The sequence below is a fragment of the Rhinopithecus roxellana genome, chromosome 5 (assembly GCF_007565055.1).
Source record: "Rhinopithecus roxellana isolate Shanxi Qingling chromosome 5, ASM756505v1, whole genome shotgun sequence".
In the NCBI taxonomy this organism is placed as follows: Eukaryota; Metazoa; Chordata; class Mammalia; order Primates; family Cercopithecidae; genus Rhinopithecus; species Rhinopithecus roxellana.
The window spans coordinates 114288235-114308781 of NC_044553.1; the positions used below are offsets into that span (position 1 = coordinate 114288235).

The 20547-nt window shown below is 46.5% G+C and overlaps 1 protein-coding gene and 1 pseudogene across 1 annotated transcript in view; one reads left to right on the plus strand and one right to left on the minus strand.

Annotated features, from left to right (window-relative positions):
• The window catches only part of ARNT2 (aryl hydrocarbon receptor nuclear translocator 2), a 201298-nt gene that overhangs the window by 30182 nt on the left and 150569 nt on the right, over positions 1 to 20547 (plus strand). The window contains exon 2 of the mRNA XM_030931473.1: positions 17760 to 17874. Within this exon, the coding sequence (XP_030787333.1) occupies positions 17760 to 17874 (115 nt within the window). The remainder of the gene's footprint in view (positions 1 to 17759; positions 17875 to 20547) is intronic.
• On the minus strand, positions 2019 to 10955 carry LOC104678100 (annotated as a pseudogene).

Genomic DNA, 20547 nt, shown 5'->3' on the forward strand with positions numbered 1-20547 from the left:
ATTTATGATTTTACAAGATTTCCTGAACAGGAAGTGCTCCTTTTTCTCCAGTTCACAGTGTCACACTGGGCATCTATGGACTTGAGAATAACAGAATTGCCTTTGCTGCATAGATTTTCTTATGCACGTTTGCTTCATTGCTGTTTATCTTCACGTAGAGCCAAACAGTAGCATGTGGCTACATCTAGAAACTTGAAGCCAGAAGCAAAGTCCAGAGTGACAAAGCCAGAGAAGAGAGACCTTGGAAAGAAAGCATTTGTGTGAAGGTGTGAGTGTGAGCTCATCTGTGCTTTTTGTTGGGAAGGCAAAGCGTTGGTAGGACTCAGAGATGCTCAGAGGGGTCAAAGGAGTGTGGACAGAGAGCAAGGGATGGAGGGAGAGATCAAGAGAAAATCAGCAACTGAGTGGAGGAAGAGTGGGGACAGATAGACCGGGAGAGGGAGCGGGAGCAGAGGAGAGGCAGGAATGGGGAGTGGAAGAGAGAGGGAAAAGGAGAGGGGATGTGCGGGAGCAGGATAATAGATTGAAAGAAGGATAAAGCAAGGAGCTCGGGTTAAGATAGGTAAGAAGTGGTACTTTCATGGAAGTTTTTCCTGAATTTCACCTAGGTCCTGGGCACAGGGTGGGTAGGAGATGGATACAACAGGGGGGCTGTTTGAGGTCACCTTCTCCTTTTATGTTTTCCAACTCCTGCTCCTGAGAGGCAGCACCTAGATCCTTACCTGCGGGTAAACCACTGGGATGTCTGGATTCACTCTCCCCTCCTGCCCATTGTCACCTGTACTACTCTCCACGCTCACTGAAGTCCAGTTTCCAGGGAGCCCCCCAGTCCCTCAGTGTCTGCAGATACAGCCAACAACCAGCACTGCCAAAGGGCCACCTGGCCACACACCTCCTGCCCTCGTCCTTTATTCAGCCAGGACACCCCATCACCTCCTCCATAGGTGCCAGCTCTGCCCAAGGTTCTCTTTCCTTCTTGGGGTGACGAAGGCTGGTGGTGTGGAGTACCCTTCCCTTTAGTTTTGGTTCTCACTTTTGAAGAACCCTGAGCCTCCAGGATTGCGGGCATAGTAACTGCCTCCTGAGAAGAGCTGTTATTGGGGCAGTCCCTGCTTCAGAAGCAGCAAGGTCTGTTGCTGCTGAGCAGAGGCTGCCCCGGCCTTTGAACTGGCTTCCTTTCATCCTGGGCCCCAGTCCTCCCTTTTCCACCCCTTCCTATAGAACAATTTGCCTCCCAGTCCAAACAGCTGAGCCCCCCGTGCACATTGCTGACTCCACAGCCCCCTTGCATTCCTCTGGCTCAGAGGCCAGGTTCCCTCCCTCCCTCTGTCCACAGGAGCAGGCAGTACTAAGGTTATGCTGTCCAAGGCCATTATCGGCTTAGAAGTGGGAGGTGTGTGGGCTTCAGAGACGGCTTTGGAATGGCCGTGGATCACTTGGCACTGATTTTGCACCTGAATAACTGAGAACCTTGTATGTGCCTCTTAGGGCAGCACTCAGAGCAAAATTTATCCATTCATTGACTCATTTATTCATCCATGTAAAAAATATGTGTTGATGGTAAAAGGAATTTGAGGAAATATGGGCAAAAAAAGGAAAAAAAAATGTGTTGAATGGCTAGTGCGTCCCAGCTACAATGCCATGCACATGTGCAATTGTGAGCAGACTGTCTTCAGCTAACTGCGCAGGAAGCCTCTACTTCCTACAGCCCAAGTCATCCCCTCCTTCATCCTTCCCCCTCCCTGCACAGCTCCCCTCATTATTCAGCTTTTCCCTCCCACCTTTACTTACAGACTCAGGGATGAGCCCCTTCGTCTTGGATTGATGCTTCATTAGCCTGGGTGGGGCAGCTGTAGGTGAAGTCTCAACATCTTACGAGGTCTGGACTCTGATCTTGCTGAGTTTCAGGATGCTGGCAGGTAAAGCAGCTGGGATCTGAGCAGTTACCAAGGCTTCCAGGAACGCAGTTCTGTGGGGCCCACTCAATCTCAAACAAGGTGACAAGGAAAGCATGGCCATCACTGAAGGGTGTGGTGATTCCATACAACAAATGAATAGACACTGCTTCCTGACCTCGGGGAGGTCCTCCTACCTGGGGAAACAGAAACACACACTCAGCAAGTGAGGGATTGTAACCGTGTTATGTTGCCTCACCACATCCATCCAGGTGTCCCCATCATGGTGCCACCTCCATAGGGTTTGAGTTAAATGTACAGGACAGGTTGCTGTCCACTGTCTAAAGTAGGCAGTGATACTCCCAAGACACCCACATCCTCCAGATGATTAGCCGTCTGGTATACTGGTGGGGGTTTGTGTTTTCTTCATGACTGGTGTGGGCCCTGGCACCAGGAAGGATGGTAGCTGCTTTCATTGTGGCTGGACGACAATCAGTACACGTGGAGAAGGGGCTCATGTCCCTGGTTTTGTGGACAGTCTTCATTTGTGCCTGGGATTTTAACGTCTCTGCATGCTATCCGGTTTAGTATTTGTCCCACTCTCTTTCAAAGGTGTGGGTTTTGTGTGATAATTGAGAAGGCCAGGGTATCTGTGAGCCCAGCGGGCAGGACTCAAGCTTGACTCACCTTGTCTGTTACTTCCTGGTTAAACAGTGTTTAGAATCCACCAACTTATTGCCTCCTCCAGAGACTTCTGCATCCATCCCACTGATTGTCTCTCCTGGTTTGTGCTGTTTGGTGCCTCTGGTTCCCAGAGCTCTCTGGATTTACCTGCTGTGTCACTTTTCACACAGCTTGTCCCTGGCTGTTTGCTGGTCCTTCTTCTCCCATCTTGATGGGCTCCATCTTTCCTTTCTGTGTAGTCAGGGCCTTGTACTGTGCTGTGGAATAACCTCAGTCTACCCTTTGTAGAGAGAAGTGGGCCTTCACTCCTCATTGCTCCCAGCATCAAGAAGTCACGAGGTTGCGAAGGGAGCCACAGGAGGAACTGCACACTCGGCAGGCCACTGTTAACCTCTTGCCCCGACTTCAGAGCCTGTGGTAGTGTCTCCCCCACCTTGAATAACTCATCTTTTAATATTTTCTTTGCCAGAGTCTCACCCTCTCCATCTCTCTTACCCTGTCTTTGTCTCCTCTCCTCTTGTGTGGCCTCATCTCCTCGGTTTTTACTCTTTCTTGAATATTTCAGATTGTTTACCATGCACATTTACTACTGTACTAATCAGAAAACCCTGAATATCATCACACCCAGGACATGGTGATAATGATGCTTCTTTCACAGTGTTGCTGTGCAGATTTATGAGCCTGCTCAGGGCCTGCCACCTCTCTGGAACTCAGTAGTTATTTCAGCCTCGAATTCTACCTTTTCCCCATTTCATCACCCTTGTCCCATCCCTGTAGGGAAGTTTGCTCAGCTGGAGGTGGCTACACCATTTCACAACTGCTGGCTTCTCTTCCACTCCCCCAGCTCTGTGTTCCCAGTTCCCACGCAGCCTGCCCACAGAACCCAGCATTTCACTTACCTTCGATTACATCACTTGCATTGCTTCCTGATCATAAGAGTGTTGTATTCTAAGTTTTTAAAACACAGCGATAATGGAAGATGATAAGTGGGCAGTAAAAATCCTATGTAGTCTTACCACTCAGAATTAGCTTTGTTCCTTTTTTGAAAGTATTTACCTACACACACACACACACACACACACACACACACACACACACACACAGTCTCTTTCTCTGTCTGGACGTACATATATTAGAGGTGTGTTGAGCTAATTCAGTTTTCCTTAATGCTGAATGGCCGAGCATCTATGTTTGGCTGTGATTGAGGCTGATGCTGAATCATTGAATGAAAATATGACATTCTAACAAAAATAAGTATTGTTCTTTTTCTTTTTTTTTTTTTTTTTTGAGACGGAGTCTCGCTCTGTCACCCAGGCTGGAGTGCAGTGGCCAGATCTCGCCTCACTGCAAGCTCCGCCTCCCAGATTTACGCCATTCTCCTGCCTCAGCCTCCCGAGTAGCTGGGACTACAGGCACCCGCCACCTTGCCCGGCTAGTTTTTCTGTATTTTTTAGTACAGATGGGGTTTCACTGTGTTAGCCAGGATGGTCTCGATCTCCTGACCTCGTGATCCGCCCGTCTCGGCCTCCCAAAGTGCTGGGATTACAGGCTTGAGCCACCGCGCCCGGCAGGTATTGTTCTTACGTTATTTTTATTTATTAGGATTCCTCACATTGTAAAGTTAAACTCTAAGTCAGAAACAGTCGTATCTGGACCTTGCCCACTGCTAGATACTCCTGTGCTTACCATGCTGCAATTTGTGATACTAAATATAGACACTTGTTTGCAACTGAGTTTGGTGGAGGAATGAACTACACTGGTTCTGTTAATTATGTCTGGATTGGTGATGATTTACTATAGATGTTATGGTGTGATATGGGTGGCTTTTTTCCCTTATGAATTTTTGAGGTGGCACAGTTGATAAAGTTGGCAATTAATTTGTCCTTATAAAGATATGAAGATTCCAAATAAGACTTTTTCTTGAAAGATGCATCTAAACAGAAACAGATAGAAAAATTTAAAATCCTAAAGGTTGTTTATTATTGTGAATGCCAGTATACCAAACAATTCCACGAAGACATGATTTATGATATATACTAATGATCTCTTTTATTCTGTTTTATAGTAGTATTTATGGTTCTGCACATATCTTGTCTCAGAAAGAATGTGACAGTCTTTGTAAAAGTAGCAAGCAAGTGTGTTGTCTCTTTTTTTTTTTTTTTTTTTTGAGACAGAGTCTCACACTGTCACCTGGGCTGCAGTGCAGTGGCACAATCTCGGCCCACTACAACCTCTGCCTCCTGGGTTCATGCGATTCTCCTGCCTCAGCCTCCCAAGTAGCTGGGATTATAGGCACGTACCACCACACCTGGCTAATTTTTTGTATTTTTAGTAGAGACGGGGTTTCACTGTGTTGGCCAGAGTGGTCCCGAACTTCTGACCTCGTGATCTGCCCACCTCAGCCTTCCAAAGTGTTGTCTCTTAATATTTGTCTTATTTCCTCACTTCCTACTAAATGTAACTATTTGGTAAAGTTCTTGATAATTAATTTGCACATAAATTTTGCATATAAAATTAATAGCTTTTGCCATATGGTCAAAGATTATTGCACATTTCATTCTTGCAATAATATTTATATTTGTACACCATCTGACTGGGAGAGTTCAAAATACATCATACATACAAGGAGCTTTTAAATCTGAGTACATCTAGAATGCAGATTTACATTTGAAAGTGAATATGCAGACTTGACCAATAAGTTCATGTGGCATGCCTTATTTGTAGTATTGATGTTGTTATGCTGTAGATGTAGAGATGATGGTGACCTGAGTATCGTAAGGTCATTGATCATGCACAAGTTCAGGGATGCCAGAAATGATCTTGCAATAGGTATTTGACTGTTTGTCCTTTCAAAGGCCAAGGCATTCATTTAGAAGCCATGGCCAAATAATAGGTTTTGGGCAAATAGTGTAGCTGAAGCTGAACTTTGATGGATCGCTGATAAATATGTTTGCATATATGATTTTGTATCCTGCTCTATTAACTCACTCTTAGCATTTTCCTGTAACATTATCTTTGAAATCATGATATTTAAAGGCTGAGTAATTTTTATCTGGAAGTGTTCCATAATTTATGAGCTTTTCTCCTTATGTCAGACTTGTTAGTTCATTTGGTTTCTGTTCACTTCCAGCTGCCTTTGGACAGTCAACATGCATCTTGGTCATTCATTTTTTTCCCCTACCTTTCATATCCTTAGCTACTGTGAAGAGGCCTCTGCAGTCATTGAGAACTGGCCTCTTCTCTTTTATGTAGGAAGGTCCAACAGGTATCTGAAGACAGTTTTATCCCTCCTTCTGCCTCAAGGACTCTCCAGGCTGACAAGTTGTGTCTCACCGGCAGGTCCTCCTCAGTGAACCCTTCACCAACCCATGATTCTTTCTGGTGTTTTTGAATGTGGAGAATCAGAGCATTGAGCCTTCCTGCACACTCTCCCATGCCATTGCACCAACAACCCATGCCTTGCCCTTTCTTGTGCAGGGTCTGTCTTACTGCACTGGGCTCCTGATTCCCTAGACTCAGGTCCTGGTAGGCCAGAGTCTAGGTTTTGACTGAGACTCCTTCTAAGACCTCATTAGGGACATTCATTCCACTGACGGACACAAAGCCTTCCAACCCAGATGTTCTGGCTGGCTTCCGTGTGATTGGTGACACACACTTTCTTCTGATGGTCTCACACAGAGTGGGGCAGGTTGAATGGGTCACTCATCCTTGTTGTCTTGCTCCAGAATCATAACCTTGACAGTAGCCTCTCTACATTTCTTCCACTGGAATTACTGGTTGCCCATCTTCTTGCTGGGTCTGTTTTATTTTTGCCCCTTTTACACATTTCAGCACAGAGATTATAGGACTTCAGCCTGTAGGGTGGAGAAGGAAGCCTGGAGTTAGTGGGTTCGGATACTAGTGGGAACATGGGGAGTGACACCGTAGTGTGCTGTAGTGCAGTGCCCCTGTTCCAGAGGAGAGCCAGAGCCCTACCTGAGCCAGCACTGTTAGCTGAGGCGGGAGGACATCTCCCTGGGCTGCCTTGGGACTGGTTTCAATTCCCTTAAATTCCCTAATGCCAAAACCTGCCTGCCTGCTAGAAGGGGCTCAGGCAGGCATCCAGGGCTCAGCAGTCCAGGCTGGAAGCACCAGCCAGAGGAGGCAGGACCTGGCTTCTTCTTACTTTCTCGGGTCCGGTGGCCATCCTCTTCTCTATTGCAGAGACCCTGGTCCAGCCAGCCGATCAGAAAAGAATGTCTTACACAGGATCTCACAGCTGGTTAAAGCCAAGCAAGGATCTGCAGTCAGAGTTCTCTGATTCTCAGTCTAATGATTTTTCTGCACACTGTGCTATAAAAGTGCTACCCCATGGAGGTCCTTTGGGAATCGTGTGTGCTATCTTCATTCCAGAAGTCAGAAGGACCCTCCCTTGCTTGCACTTCAAGAAAAATCCTTTATTATCTCTCACTGAAATGTTTGGATAAGAATCTAGATTTTTCAAATGTGCATTTGTTATGGTTGCACAGGAAATCCAAGTAACCGATTTTTCAGAACCTAAGCAGTTAATGCTAGAAATTTTGCTGCAAATAAATTGATCAGTATGCAAGACAGTTGTCACGGCTGAATCATGGTCCACAGTTAAGGTAAACAGATCTGTGATGACATTTTCTGAGCAGAATACAAATGCAGCTACATTTCCTCCCAGAGGTTTCTGACATTTCTTCTACACGGATAACAGATTCTTCCAAGAAGGTGTTGGTCACAAGGAAGAAAGATCTTTGTTTAATCCCTCTGAAAAGGTAGGGCTGTGATATTTGATGTGCTTTCTGTGAAGAGAATTGTTCTAAGAGAGATGAATATTGAGAAGAGCATTTTTCTTTGGTTAGTTGCCTGCCCTCACCCTACTCCCACCCATGGAAAGAGCCTTTTGGTTTTTCGTTTATTTGAATGGCCATTAAAATATTGTATGTTGTCATGTTGTGAAACTTTGCATGTAATTAATTTTTTCCCAATGTAAAGATCAGGGGATATTTTTCTTACTTGGATTCACATGAAATAGTGGGGAGAGCAATATGTCTTTTTTTCATTTCCTCCTGTTCCTTTCATCTGTAATGCTCTCGAGTTCCACATTTTTTCCAGGTTTTCGCTGCCTACACTGTATTATAGGAATTCTACACAGTATGTCTGCATCTGAAATGTGAAATAGTCTACAGCTAGATGCTGCATTATAAACCAGATATGTTTTCTGTGTTATGGTGAACCTTACAAAATCTTTAGCTTGTACTGATTTTTAAATGAGCTCCAAACCTCATTCCAACTTGGTCTAAGAGCAGACAGTCATTTCCCCTCTGTGTGTAATGGGAAACAATTTCCTGAGGGGATATTTGCATTTGGAGTCAGACTGCTGTGAATACAGATATTTCTGTCTATTTGTGCATTTGCCATTGGTTATGATCAGGGATCCTGAGCAGAGATCTAGACGAGAGAGTTACATTTGAGTGGGGGAATAACTCTCGAATCTGTAGGGAGTTGCAGTTGGGATAAAAGACCGGAAAGCTCCAGGGACTGGAAATGAACAAGAAAGCATAGCCCTCAGAGGGGACTAAAGGAATCTGCTCAGAAATTCTGGAGCAGTCAAAGGAACACTTTTAGGAAAGGGCATCTTTCCTATCGTACTTCGTTCCTCCCAGAACATTTTTTGCAGTCCATTGCCAGGTTAGCATAGGGGTGGTGTCCTCCAGGAAGCCTTCTCAGATCCTCCCAGCCATCCCCACCACATGGTATCCAGCATCCCTCACAGCATGTATTTCTCAGTGTGAAGTTACTGGGCTCTATGCCTCCATCACATTCAAGACTGAACTTGTCAGAGGCAGGATTGGGTCCTTTCATCTCTGACCATTGTTCAGCTTCTAGCACAGCCCCCGGCTCCAAAGAAGAGCTTTGCAAAGGCTGCTTATGATTGAAACAGAGAGCGCTTCCTCACAGCAACCTCTGCAAAAGGAAATAATGTCCTGATGAACTCCACGTCTTAGTTGAGGAGAGACTGAGGCAAATAATGATGAAGCCAGAGCTAGAAGTAGGCTGCTACTGAATGTGTGGTCCCCTGAATCAATGAACCGAGGAATGCATGAGCATGTATGCCTCTACTTTGCTGCAGAAGTCCTCCTGTATTGAGCATGTGTGGCATGGTAGTTGTAAATATGCAACCGGCCCAATCATATTTTTCTTCTGTCTCTAGACATTTTTTTGCCCCATACAGTGTAGGAGGATCAGGTGACCAAGGTTTTTCAGAATTTTCCCTTTTTGGGATCTGACGCCAACACACTATTTTGAGGCAGTGACATCATCTCTTTCCTCTGGCATGCCCTCCTTGCGGCTCCATCATTCAGGCCTTGCCATCTCTCACCTGGACTGCTGTGACCTTCATTCATTCCCAGGAGAAGTCCAGGTACAGTAAGAATGAATCACCAGGGACCAGACCTGGACTGGGTAGGGAAGGGGTTGTTCAGAGACTGGACTCCTTGAGGAGTGATATTTGGGCAAAATCTAAATGACTGTAAGGAATTAATGAGGTGAAGAGAGGGAGGAGAGCTTTCTTGCCAGAGGACATAGCATATGCAAAGGTCCTGGGGTCAGAACGGAACATAGTGTGTTCAACGAACTGATAAGGCAGTGTTCCTGGAGCCAGAGAGGTAGGCTGGAGAGGTGGGCAGTGGCCTGACCACACGGGAACAAGTTGATCATGGCAGGGAACTCCAGGATTGGGCTAAGAGGAAAGAAAATGTGTTAGAGGACGGAGGCAAGGGCTGGCTTTGTCTGATGTGGCTTCCGAGTGTGGAATGAGTGGGAAGTGCAAGAGTGGATGCATGAAGGTCAGGGGCGTCCTGAGGCAGGCCAGCAGCAGAGCTTAGAAGATGGAGAGACCTCTCGGAGGTAGCAGATAGCTTGCTGATGGATTGGAGAAGCAGCAGCCGAGGCAGCGCTGCTGCCAGGCGCTTGGATGAGATCACCTAGGAGGACGCATAGGATAGGAGGCTGCACAAGACGCCCTGAGATCTGGAAGAGGGGGAAGAGCAGGCACAGGAGGCCTAGGAGGAGGGGCCTGAGGCAGAAGGTGAAGGACGTGGGCCTGGAAGACCAGGCAAAAATGCTTGAGATGGAGCAGGAGGCCACATCCCCATAGAAGGTCAGGGGCAGAAGAGCCACTGTTCGCCTTCACAAGAGTGGCCTTCTGATGATGGCAGCTCTGTGGTGGGATGACAGGCGAGTCTGACTGGAGAAGGTTGAAGGAAGCATGGGAGGGAGGAACCGGCAAGGTGAAGCAGCTCTTTGGTGGCTTTGCTTCATAAAGGGGAGCGGGTTACTTTGCCACAATTCCAAACTTTTCCTTGGGTAATGGAAAATTTGGCCTTGGCTTTTGAGATTTATTTGAATTTGATGTGTGTTATAGAATGTGTTCATGTTTCTGTGCTGCGCCAGACACCTGTCTTTTCTAAATGTGGCAAACCCTCAGCTGCATGGGGAAATCGAGGTGAGGGTCCCATTCTTCACGCCCATTTCAGATGAGCTCCTTGCCAGGCACTGTTTGGGCTGCCCGTGGTGAACTGGAAACAAGAGGGGATGGATGACTTGTCCAGGATCCCTGGGGCTCCTTCCAAAGGGTGTGTAGGGCTGTGGGGTCCCAGGGCTGTGACAAATGCAGGGGCACACTTCCCCACTCAGGCAAAGCTCTTATTATCAGCGAGGAGGAGGCTGTTCCCTGTCAGGTCTGGGGTGGGCTGTGTGTGTGGTTTGTGTGTATGTGGTGTGTGTGTGTGGTGTGAGAGAGGTGTCTGTGGTATGTGTGTGAGTAGTGTGATGTGTGTTGGTGGTGTGTGTGTGGTGTGTATGTTGGTTTGAGTGGTTTGTGTGGTGAGATTTCTGTGAGTGGTCCGTGTGTGGTGTACGTATGGTGTGTTTATTGATGTGAATGGTGTGTGCATGTGTGGTTTGTGGTGTGTGTGCTGTGTGGGGGTGTATGTATATGAGTGGTGTGCAAGCAATGTGTATTGTTTGAGAATGATGTGTGATGTGTGTGAGTTGTGTGTGTGGTGTGTGTGAATGCTGTGTATGTGCTGATGTGAGTGGTGTGGGTGGTGTGTGTGTGGTGTGTCCGAATGGTGTGTGTATGTGAATGGTGTGCATGTATGTTGTGAGTGGTATATGTGTGGGGTGTGTGTGAATGGTGTGTATGTGTTGAGTGGTGTGAGTGGTGTGTGTGGTGTGTTGGTGTGATTACGAATGGTGTGTATGTATGTTGCTGTGAATGGTGGGGGAGTGTGGGGTGTGTGAGTGGTGTGTGATGTGTTGGTGTGTGTGAATGGTGTGTGTGGTGTATGTGTGAATACTGTGCATGTGTGTTGATGACTGATGTGCATGTGGCGTGTGAGTGGTGTGTATGTGTGTTGATGTGAGTGGTGTGTGGGGGTGTGTATGATGTATGTGAGTGTTGTGTATGTTGATGTGAATGGTGTGTATGGAGTGTGTGTGATGTGTGTCAGTGGTGTGTATATGTGCTGATGTGAGTGGTGTATGCGGGGTGTGTGAGGTGTGTGAGTGTTAGTGTATGTGTGTTGAGAGTGGTGTGGAGGGGTGGGGTGTGTATGAGTGATGTGTGTGTTGATATGGGGTGTGTGTAGGTATTGTGTATGTGTGTTGAGAGTGGTGTGGGGGTGTGTGGTGTGTGTGAGTGCTGTGTATGTGTGTTGATGTGGTGTGTGTGGAGTGTGTGTGGTGTGTGCAGGTGTGTATGTGTGTTGAGAGTGGTGGGGGTGTGTGTGTTGTGTATGTCTGTTGATATGGGGTGTGTGCAGGTATTGTGTATGTGTGTTGAGAGTGGTGTGGGGGTGTGTGTGGTGTGTGTGTTGTGTATGTGTGTTGAGAGTGGTGTGGGGGTGTGTGGTGTGTGTGAGTGCTGTGTATGTGTGTTGATGTGAGTGGTGTGTGTGGAGTGTGTGTGGTGTGTGCAGGTGTGTATGTGTGGATGTGAGTGATGTGTGTGGGGTGTGTGGGTTGTATGAGTGTTGTGTATGTGTGATGTGAGTGATGTGTGTGTGGTGTGTGCAGGTGTTGTGTATGTGTGTTGATGAGAGTGGCGTGTGTGTGGAGTGTGTCGGGTGCGTGCAGGTGTGTATGTGTGTTGATAGTGGTGTGTGGAGTGTGTGTGGTGTGTGCAGGTGTGTATGTGTGTTGATGTGAGTGGTATGTGTGGGGTGTGAGTGTTGTGTTTGTGTGTTGATGTGAGTGGTATGTGTGGAGTGTGTGTGATGTGTGCAGGTGTGTATGTGTGGATGTGAGTGGTGTGTGTCAGGTGTGGGGTTGGAGTGTTGTGTATGTGTGTTAATGTGAGTGATGTGTGTGGTGTGTACGAGTGTTGTGTATGTGTGTTGACAAGAGTGATGTGTGTGGGGTGTGTGCAAGTTTGTATGTGTGTTGATGTGAGTGGTGTGTGTGGGGTGTGTGCAGGTGTGTATATGTGTTGAGAGTGGTGGGGTGTGTGTGGTGTGTGTGTGGTATGTGTGTTGATGTGAGTGGTGTGTGTGGAGTGTGTGGGGTATGTGCAGGTGTGTATATGTGTTGAGAGTGGTGGGGTTGTGTGTGGTGTGTGTGGTGTGTATGTGTGTTGATGTGAGTGATATGTGTGGAGGTGTGTGGTGTGTGTGAGTGGTATGCATGTGTGTTGATGTGATGTGTGTGTGAGTGGTGTGTGACGTGTGTGGGTGGGAGACAGGATGGAGGAGGCCGGTGCAGCATGGACTGGGTGCAGGCTCCAGCTCAGGACTCAGCTCCGCATAGAGAGGCCCGAGTGGGGTCTGCACTCCCTCCTGAGATCCGGGTGGGCCTGCCAGCTGGTGTAGAGACAGGACTCTGGGTAGAGGGACCGCTGGAGGTCGGCACAGGTGGAGCACCTCATCTCAGGCTGCCGGGGTTTTGCAGCTCCTCCTTCTGTCTCTGGCCACAGCTTCACGCGGGAATGTGTTATGAGTGGAGTGCTGAGGTGTTCAGAGGGCCTTCTTGCCCCCGCTGCCCCTCTGACCTCTCTTGCAATCCTGTGAATTAGAACCAGAAAAGCAACATTATAGAAGTGACTCAAGTCCTTACCATAGCGAAATGATTCTAAGTGGTGTTAGCATCTGTGTGTATTTTTATTGAACACTTACATGTGCTTACGCTGTGCCAGGCATCATTCTAAGTGCTTTACAACTACTAGCTTCTTTAATCCTCATAACCCCAGGAGGTGCATTGCTCTGCCCATTTTACAGATAGAAAACCAAGGCACAGAGAGGCTAAGTAATTTGCTCAAGGGTTATATAAAAATCACACATACATACACTTAGAATGTCTGCTTGGAAAGACATTCTCTTCTAGGGGAAAGTAACAGAGGAGAAGGAACATTTCTTCTGCAAGACATCATAAATAATTGGCTTTCCTTAATACTCACAATAACCATGTGATGTAAGTATTTTCCTGATCTTACAGAGGAGAAGTCTGAAGCTTAGGTTCAATAGCTTGCCCACAGACCCCATGGCTAGATGGAGTGACCCCAAAGCATGAACATGTCCTACATGCCATACAACTTTCATCTGGGCCTGTGATGGAGAATTGTGGTCTTAGCACATCTCTTGCTGCCCCAGGGAAGGATCTGCCCAGCCACCTGGGCTCCGCCTGGGCACCACAAGGGACAGGGACCCCACAGTGGGTGGCCAAACACATAAGAGCCTGCTCTGCCCTTCAGTAGCCGTGTTATAGGGATCAGGGCTGACCGGTCTCTGCCAAGTTTCCTAATCTGTAAAATGGGATGAATTTCCATTTACCTCATAGGGTGGATGTAAAACTTGTGCAAAGAAGATGGCAGAGTGCCAGGAACACAGTTGGTACCCAACATAAATCTTAGTTTAGGTAAAATTTTATCATTGTTCTTTAAACCAATCCGTCCCATTATTGGACACTTACTATTTAAACAGGGCTTCCCCTTCCTCTGTCTGTCTCATTCATTCATTGCTTCTAGTTCTCACCAGTTATGTATACTTTCTCCTGTGTCTTCCACATGAAACCCTTTAAAAAGTATTATTCTATTTGTGATCACTCAATTGATATATCATTAAATTAACATTAAATTAACACATGCATTGGGAAAAAAACTAGAATATTCAAAAAAACAGGAAGAGCTTTTAGGAGAAAATAAAACCCATCTATAATTCTCACAACACAAATAGCCAAGTTTTACATATTAGTGTATTTCTATCTGCCTTATAGTCTTTTTTCTGTGCATATAACACATACACATACACATACACACACACACACACACACACACCCTCCCTCTCATCTCCCATCACAGCGAGGGAGAAGCTATGTTTGTGTTAGGTCCAGGACAGCGGGGAGTGTGTTTGCTGTGTGTCAGGGGTATACATGTGCGTGGATATTCTAATGTCTGTTGACACAGACTGCTGAGCTCTCCTCTGGAAAGGCACTACTCATGTACACCCACAGCTGCAGGGTATGGCGTTGGCTGCAGTCACCCTGGAGGTATCCGAAGTGTGATTTCCTCCCTATACAGTGCAGTGGTCAGTTCTCTGTGAGTGAAATTCAGAAACCCTGGAGCAAATCAACAACTGACTTACAGGGCTGGCTCTTCATCTGAAGGTTTAGCTTTCTTTGATCTATTGATACCAGGCCTTATCTTTGGGACTGTCACCTCCAACCTGGTCAGGGACCTTCCTAAGCCACCTTCTTTGGGTGGACATTCCACCAGCTTTGCTTGCTTGAACTTGAGTCACAGAGAAAAGATGCCAGATTTGGGAAGCGGGTAGCTACTTTTCCAGGGAAGGCTGACAGCTGATCACATTATAGATATGGACATAGATTGCAGAGGAGAGAGACTTGTTTTCTCACTTTTGTTTGAATTTATTAAGGGTGGCTCCTAAAAATCAACATTAGAGAAAATATTTTATCTTTAAAGTCAATTTTAGTCTCATTGATTGCATTTTGTTTGGCTTATTTAGTATCCAGAACACTTAGTTACCAAAAATAGCATTTGATAAAATGAGGCATCCATTCCTTAAATAAACTTTTTAAAGTAGGCATAGGAGCAGATTCCTTGACAACAGAAAGAATGTCTGTCTTAAACCAGCAGCTCATTCCAGTTAAATGCAAGGCTCAAGCAAGATTGCTTACCATCAGCATAATCATGATCGTTTTAACTATTGTTGCTTGAGTGTTTTGTTTTCCCAATCACTTCGTTAGGCTCATCACATACCTTGTCCTTAATTTTTAAAATGCCCCTTCAAGGTACATATTATGAACATTTCACAGCTGACACTTTGACCTAGAGTAGCCCCGTCACTCATAGCTGGGAAGTGTCTGAGTTGTGATTTGAAACCAGATATATTTGACTGCAAAGTAGTGACTTTCTTTTACCTCACGATGGGTCATTTTTACTCAATATCGCTCTGAAAGTTCTGGCCAATGAAATAGGACACGAATAAAAGAAACTACACATGAAATAAGACAAGAAAAAGAAAGGTCACTTGTGGGCACCAATGCAGGTCATCTAATTTCTCTTTGCCTTGCTCCCTTCATCTGTTGGAGGAAAGAAATGACTGGGTTTTCAGTATTCCTTATCCTTTACCCCATCAGCCAAGGTTTTGAGGAGCTTTACTTGTTTCAATTTATATTGCCAGAACTATTGGCATTTTTGTTTCACCCAAATTAAATTCAGGTGATTGGAACAGAGAAGGGATGACAACCTTTCTAGGATTACCAACGATGGCTAAGATCTCTTCCAGCCTGAAATTTCCTCAACTGGAAGGCAGGAACAAGGTAATGGCTTTAAAATATCAAAACTTGTGCTGCTTAGAACATTAGCTGAGCAGGTGATACGTTTTTAAAGTTTCCACAATTAGAGGTATTTATGATATACTGGGATAACCAAAGCTAAGCAAACTTCTTTATATAGGTAGGACTTCTCAATATGTTTCTAGTGGACTTTGGAATCTCCAGGAAAGGGGGTAAGTGCATAGCTTTTTTCTTTTCCTTTTTTTTTTTTTTTTTTTTTTTTGAGACGGAGTCTTGCTCTGTTGCCCAGGCTGGAGTGCAGTGGCCGGATCTCAGCTCACTGCAAGCTCCGCCTCCCGGGTTTACGCCATTTTCCTGCCTCAGCCTCCCAAGTAGCTGGGACTACAGGTGCCACCACCTCGCCCGGCTAGTTTTTTGTATTTCTTAGTAGAGACGGGGTTTCACTGTGTTAGCCAGGATGGTGGGATTATAGGCTTGAGCCACCGCGCCCGGCTCAGCTTTTTTCTTAACTTATTTGGCCACAGAACTCTGTTTCTTGGAGAATCTTAAGGGGCTGCTGTTCTGTGGAACTCATTTTAGAAAGTAGTGACTTTCATTGTCATCTGTCTTTGTTCTAACAGTGATTCTGCCCTTCCGTTTGGGGACATAATGGACTCAATGTGTTTTAGCCTCCATTTCAGAAAACTATAAATATTTTATCAAAGCAGGCAGATGATAAGGTTGTTGGGTTATTGCTTTTAATACTGTCTAGCTGTCACAAACTCAGTTGTCTAAAGGGGAGAGAATTACTTTAAGAGGAGGGTTTTTTTTCCCTTGAGGACTTTTCGATGTGTACCTTGGTTTAAAAAACAAACAAAAGTGTAGTCATTCCCAAAGTTTTTGGACACAGCAGAGTGACTAAATTAAGATTTTGTTTATTGTGAAATTGTATTGTGTATTGTAAAATTCTTCTTCAAGAGTTCTGAGTGGGATAGTTCAAGTTGAGCTTCAAATGTGTTTATTAAACATACAGTGTTTTGGGGCATAACTGTGGGTCAACTGTCACAGGACTCCCTGAGTTCTGCTGAAAAGAAACAGGACAGAAGCCTACACCAGCCGTGTACTGTCAACATCACTAGGCATCTCTCTCCACTAAGAAGGGTTCAGATTCCTTATGTATCCTGACCCATCTTTTTAAAATATATTTTTGTACATTGCTGCTTCCCTTCTTCTCCTGGGTAAAAGTTGAGCTAAGAAAAGCTAACACTGTGGAAGTCCTTCCCACCCACAGTAAACAGAATCACAGAGGCCATTTGAAATATTTGTTGAGCCATGGAATGGTCTGAGAAAGGGTGCCTGAGCTTAGGAGCTCTCCATTAGGTAGGAAAGAGAGACTTCTTAGTGTGGTTTCTTTGAAATCAGGGATGCTTAACATGACCTTAATGAGCTTCCAAAAGTGTCTGGCTTATAGGAAATAATATCTTGGCCACAATGTGCAGGAAAGGTACTCTCATTTAGTGCCAGACCTTCTTATTCTTTAAATTAATATTTATTCCTGGAAAGGTCCAGCTCTGGAGATCCAGGAAGCAGCAGCCTGGCCTGCTGTAGCCTGAAGTGATGCTTTTAACACCCTAGAGCTCACCGTCCTCATCAAGAACAGAGGGGCCAAGCAGGGCTCAGATACTCAGGGCTTCTGAGTCCAGAGTAGGCATGGCAACCAGCCTTTCTGCTTGAACACGAACCCAGGGCAACAGAGGGGGCAGCGGCGGGCACTGCAGCAGGGTGTTGCCTCTCGGGGAGTGTGCCCCATCTGGGTTACCAGGAGTGGTTCTTTCCGTCAGGCTTTGGCTATGTGCTGCTTAGAACTTAGTGTTAGTGTGATCCTGCTGGGCCTGGCTCAGGCCATCTGAAGGGAGAGGGCTCATCCGCTATCCTGCCTGAGCCTCCAAGCCAGATTTGGCAGCACTGCCGCACTGAGCTCCAGCCCCTGTGGGCTGCAAAGTTTCCACCCCGGTGCTGTCCATTCTTTCCTCCTTCATAGATAGTATGTAGGAATTCCTTTCAAAAGATTCCCGTGCATCTTACCTGCCTCCAGGTGGTCAGGAGACAGGAGTCCTTTATGAAAGCTGCGAAGCTGTTTTAATTCTGTTTAACCACAGTTCCGATCAGTAAATATGAGAGTACTGCCAGAGATACTCTTTTCCAGAGAAAGAGGAAAGACTTGCCCCAGTTGCATAGCTGATGATGGCAGAGTGGCCTGCCGGATGCAGGTCCCTGGGCTCTCCACGCAGGTGGTGCTTCTGGTACCGCATGACAACTTTTCTTGCCTGTTACTGGGCTTTTCTGGCATTGACAAAACCTCTTGTCTTTGCTGAATTCCAGAAATGGCTTCAGACATACCTGGATCTGTGACATTGCCCGTTGCCCCCATGGCGGCTACCGGACAGGTGAGGATGGCGGGGGCCATGCCTGCCCGTGGAGGAAAGCGGCGTTCTGGGTAAGTGACCTCAGCGTTTCCAGGAATTGGCTTAATAAATGTTGAGCAATGCTCTTGACCTGTTAGGAGAATATTGTTTCTCCCCGTCCTGTAGAATAGAAGCTCAGCAGTTTGCATCCTGTTTAGCTTTTGCAAGATTCCTAAATATGCACATGATTTGCTTCTAAGTGTTTTGGGCCTCGGCACTCAGCTGGGGACTTCTGTTTGCTTGTCCTTGTGGTGAGAATGTGCTTTGTGATCCTGCTGGGCCTGGCTCAGGCCATCTGAAGGGAGAGGGCTTGCCCATTATCCTGCCTGAGCCTCCAAGCCAGATTTGGCAGCACTGTTGCGCTGAGCTCCAGCCCCTGTGGGCTGCAAAGGTTCCACCCTGGTGCTGTCCATTCTTTCCTCCTTCATAGACGGTGTGCAGGAATTCCTTTCAAAAGAATTGGCTAAATCTCAGTGCCTGAAGACCAGACCGTTGGCAATGTCTGCTGCTCTGCTAGTGAAGGTGGTAATAATACTAAGTACTATTGTTCTAAGTGTACTTGTTCTGATAGGGCCAGAAATATCATCACTCTTGAGCAGATGGAACCAAAATTGCACCTATTAATGATCCATAATGTTTGTGGCTGTACATAGACCTAAAAAACCAACCAACCAACCAACCAACCAACCACAACCAACCAACCAACCAATCAACCAACCAACTACCCACCAACCATCCAACCAACCAAAATCCTGCAGGAAAAACGTGATGGACATTTTCAGACTCAATATATCACCTAGCCCCTTTCTCCTGTTGAATCCATTTTATTTTCGATGCACTATTTGATAAACAAGGTTTCTCATGAAGTTGAATCAGTTTGTACTTTTAAAGCAATTTCTGATAACACACGGCTCCTTCGGAATGCAACTGTCCGGTTACAGCAGAACCCACTTCTCACAGCCCAGTGCCAATAGGGTAGGCCCGTTTTTAGGTGGTCCAATATGATTCTTACACGTAGCAAAGGTGGAGGCAATAGGAAATATCAGGATCTGGGATGGAGTGTGGCTAGAATGCAAAAGCATATTCAGCCTTGTAATTTTAGGTTGGAAAAAAGACTGTTATGTGTGTTGTGTAGTCTCTAAAGGAGGGCCTGAGGTTTTTATGATGAGGCAGGGGGTTAAAAAACCCCGCAACTGAGCTCAGTGGTGATGCCAGCTTTCCCTGTATTCAGCACGCTCACTGCACTCACTGGGTGCTGATGCAGCCAGTTCTCTATCTGCAGCTGCCACCATCTTTACAGCGAGACCAGCAGAGCTATGAAGAGCAGTGTTGGTACCTGGGGCAAAGCTCTGCAGATCAACTCTGTAATAAATGATGTGGCTCACCTCTGGGGCTTCCTGCAAACCCAGCCATCCAATTTCAACCAGCCATTCTTGCTAACTAGGTGCTAAGCTCAGCAGTTGCTAAAAGAAGACAAGAGGTGTCACCATATCAACTTAATTGACTTTTTCCAATTCCAGGCCTTTTAAAATTATTTTAAATGTCTATGTGCACTCTAACTCGCATTCCCTGAGGACAGAGCCCCATTGCTTGCCCAAGTCCTTTTCCAGAAGAGGCCAGCACAGGACTCTGTGATGAGGCAGGTGGGCTGAGTCAGAACCAAGTCCAGGCAGAGATGCTCAGGCCCAGACTAGTGCTTACAGGACCAGGAACTGTCTCTGTGCTGGGAAGTCACCTCTGAGCCTCTGCCAGGAGTTTCCTCTTCCCTCCCGCAGGGCCTGGGCTGCAGTGAGCTGCGGCTACTTCCCTCCTTGGTCTCCATGTTTCTGGCCCTAGCCTGGTGTCCACACCCTGATTTGTGGTTGCTCCCTGAGCTGATGATTTGACTGGGGACCCAGTCCCATTTCCTTTTATTTTATTTTTAGAGACAGGGTCTCGCTCTGTTGCCCAGGGTAGTCTTGAACTCCTGGCCTCAAGCAGTCCTCACACCTAGGCCTCTCAAAGTGTTGGGGTGACAGGCATGAGCCACTGCATCTAGCTTCAGTCCCATTTCTGAAGAAGTCCTGCCCCACTGTGCTTTCCTTCCCGGGTCACACACACGGCATGGCACTGGAGGCAGATGTGGATCCTGAGCAGGCGGACACAGAGCCTAGCATTCCACTTAAAGCCTAGGGAATGAAACATCAAGAAAAGCAAAGAGAGAGGAAGGAGGATGAGCAGCAATTGCTGACAAATCACCCAGGGGCGAGGGCATGACCTGTGGAAGGCAAATCAACCAACTTGACCTCTCTAGGGTGCTTGTCCTCCACCATCCTCACCCCTACTTTCTTTTCCCTGATGGAGGGAGGGGGCAAACAAACTATGATTCCACTTGCCAAGCCTCAGTGGCTTACGGATGTATCCTGTGTCTAAGCAAAGAAACCTCCGTTTTTACAGGGCTGTTTCCATAGTAATTTTTGCATCTGATGTTTTTACATGTTTTGCTGAAATTCTGTGATTGAGGTCACCGCTTCTAGAAGCTCATGATAATAGCTCCTTTGACCACAGCCTAAACACTTAGCTAAGTACAAAGGAGACCCTGATGGAAGTCACTCACTCTCACTGAAATGCAGGTAACCCCATGGCAGGCCCCTGCTCCTGTGCCACTGCACGCATTTCCCACTGCCCTCCCTACTGATGGCATGGTATTCTTCCACCTCCTTCTT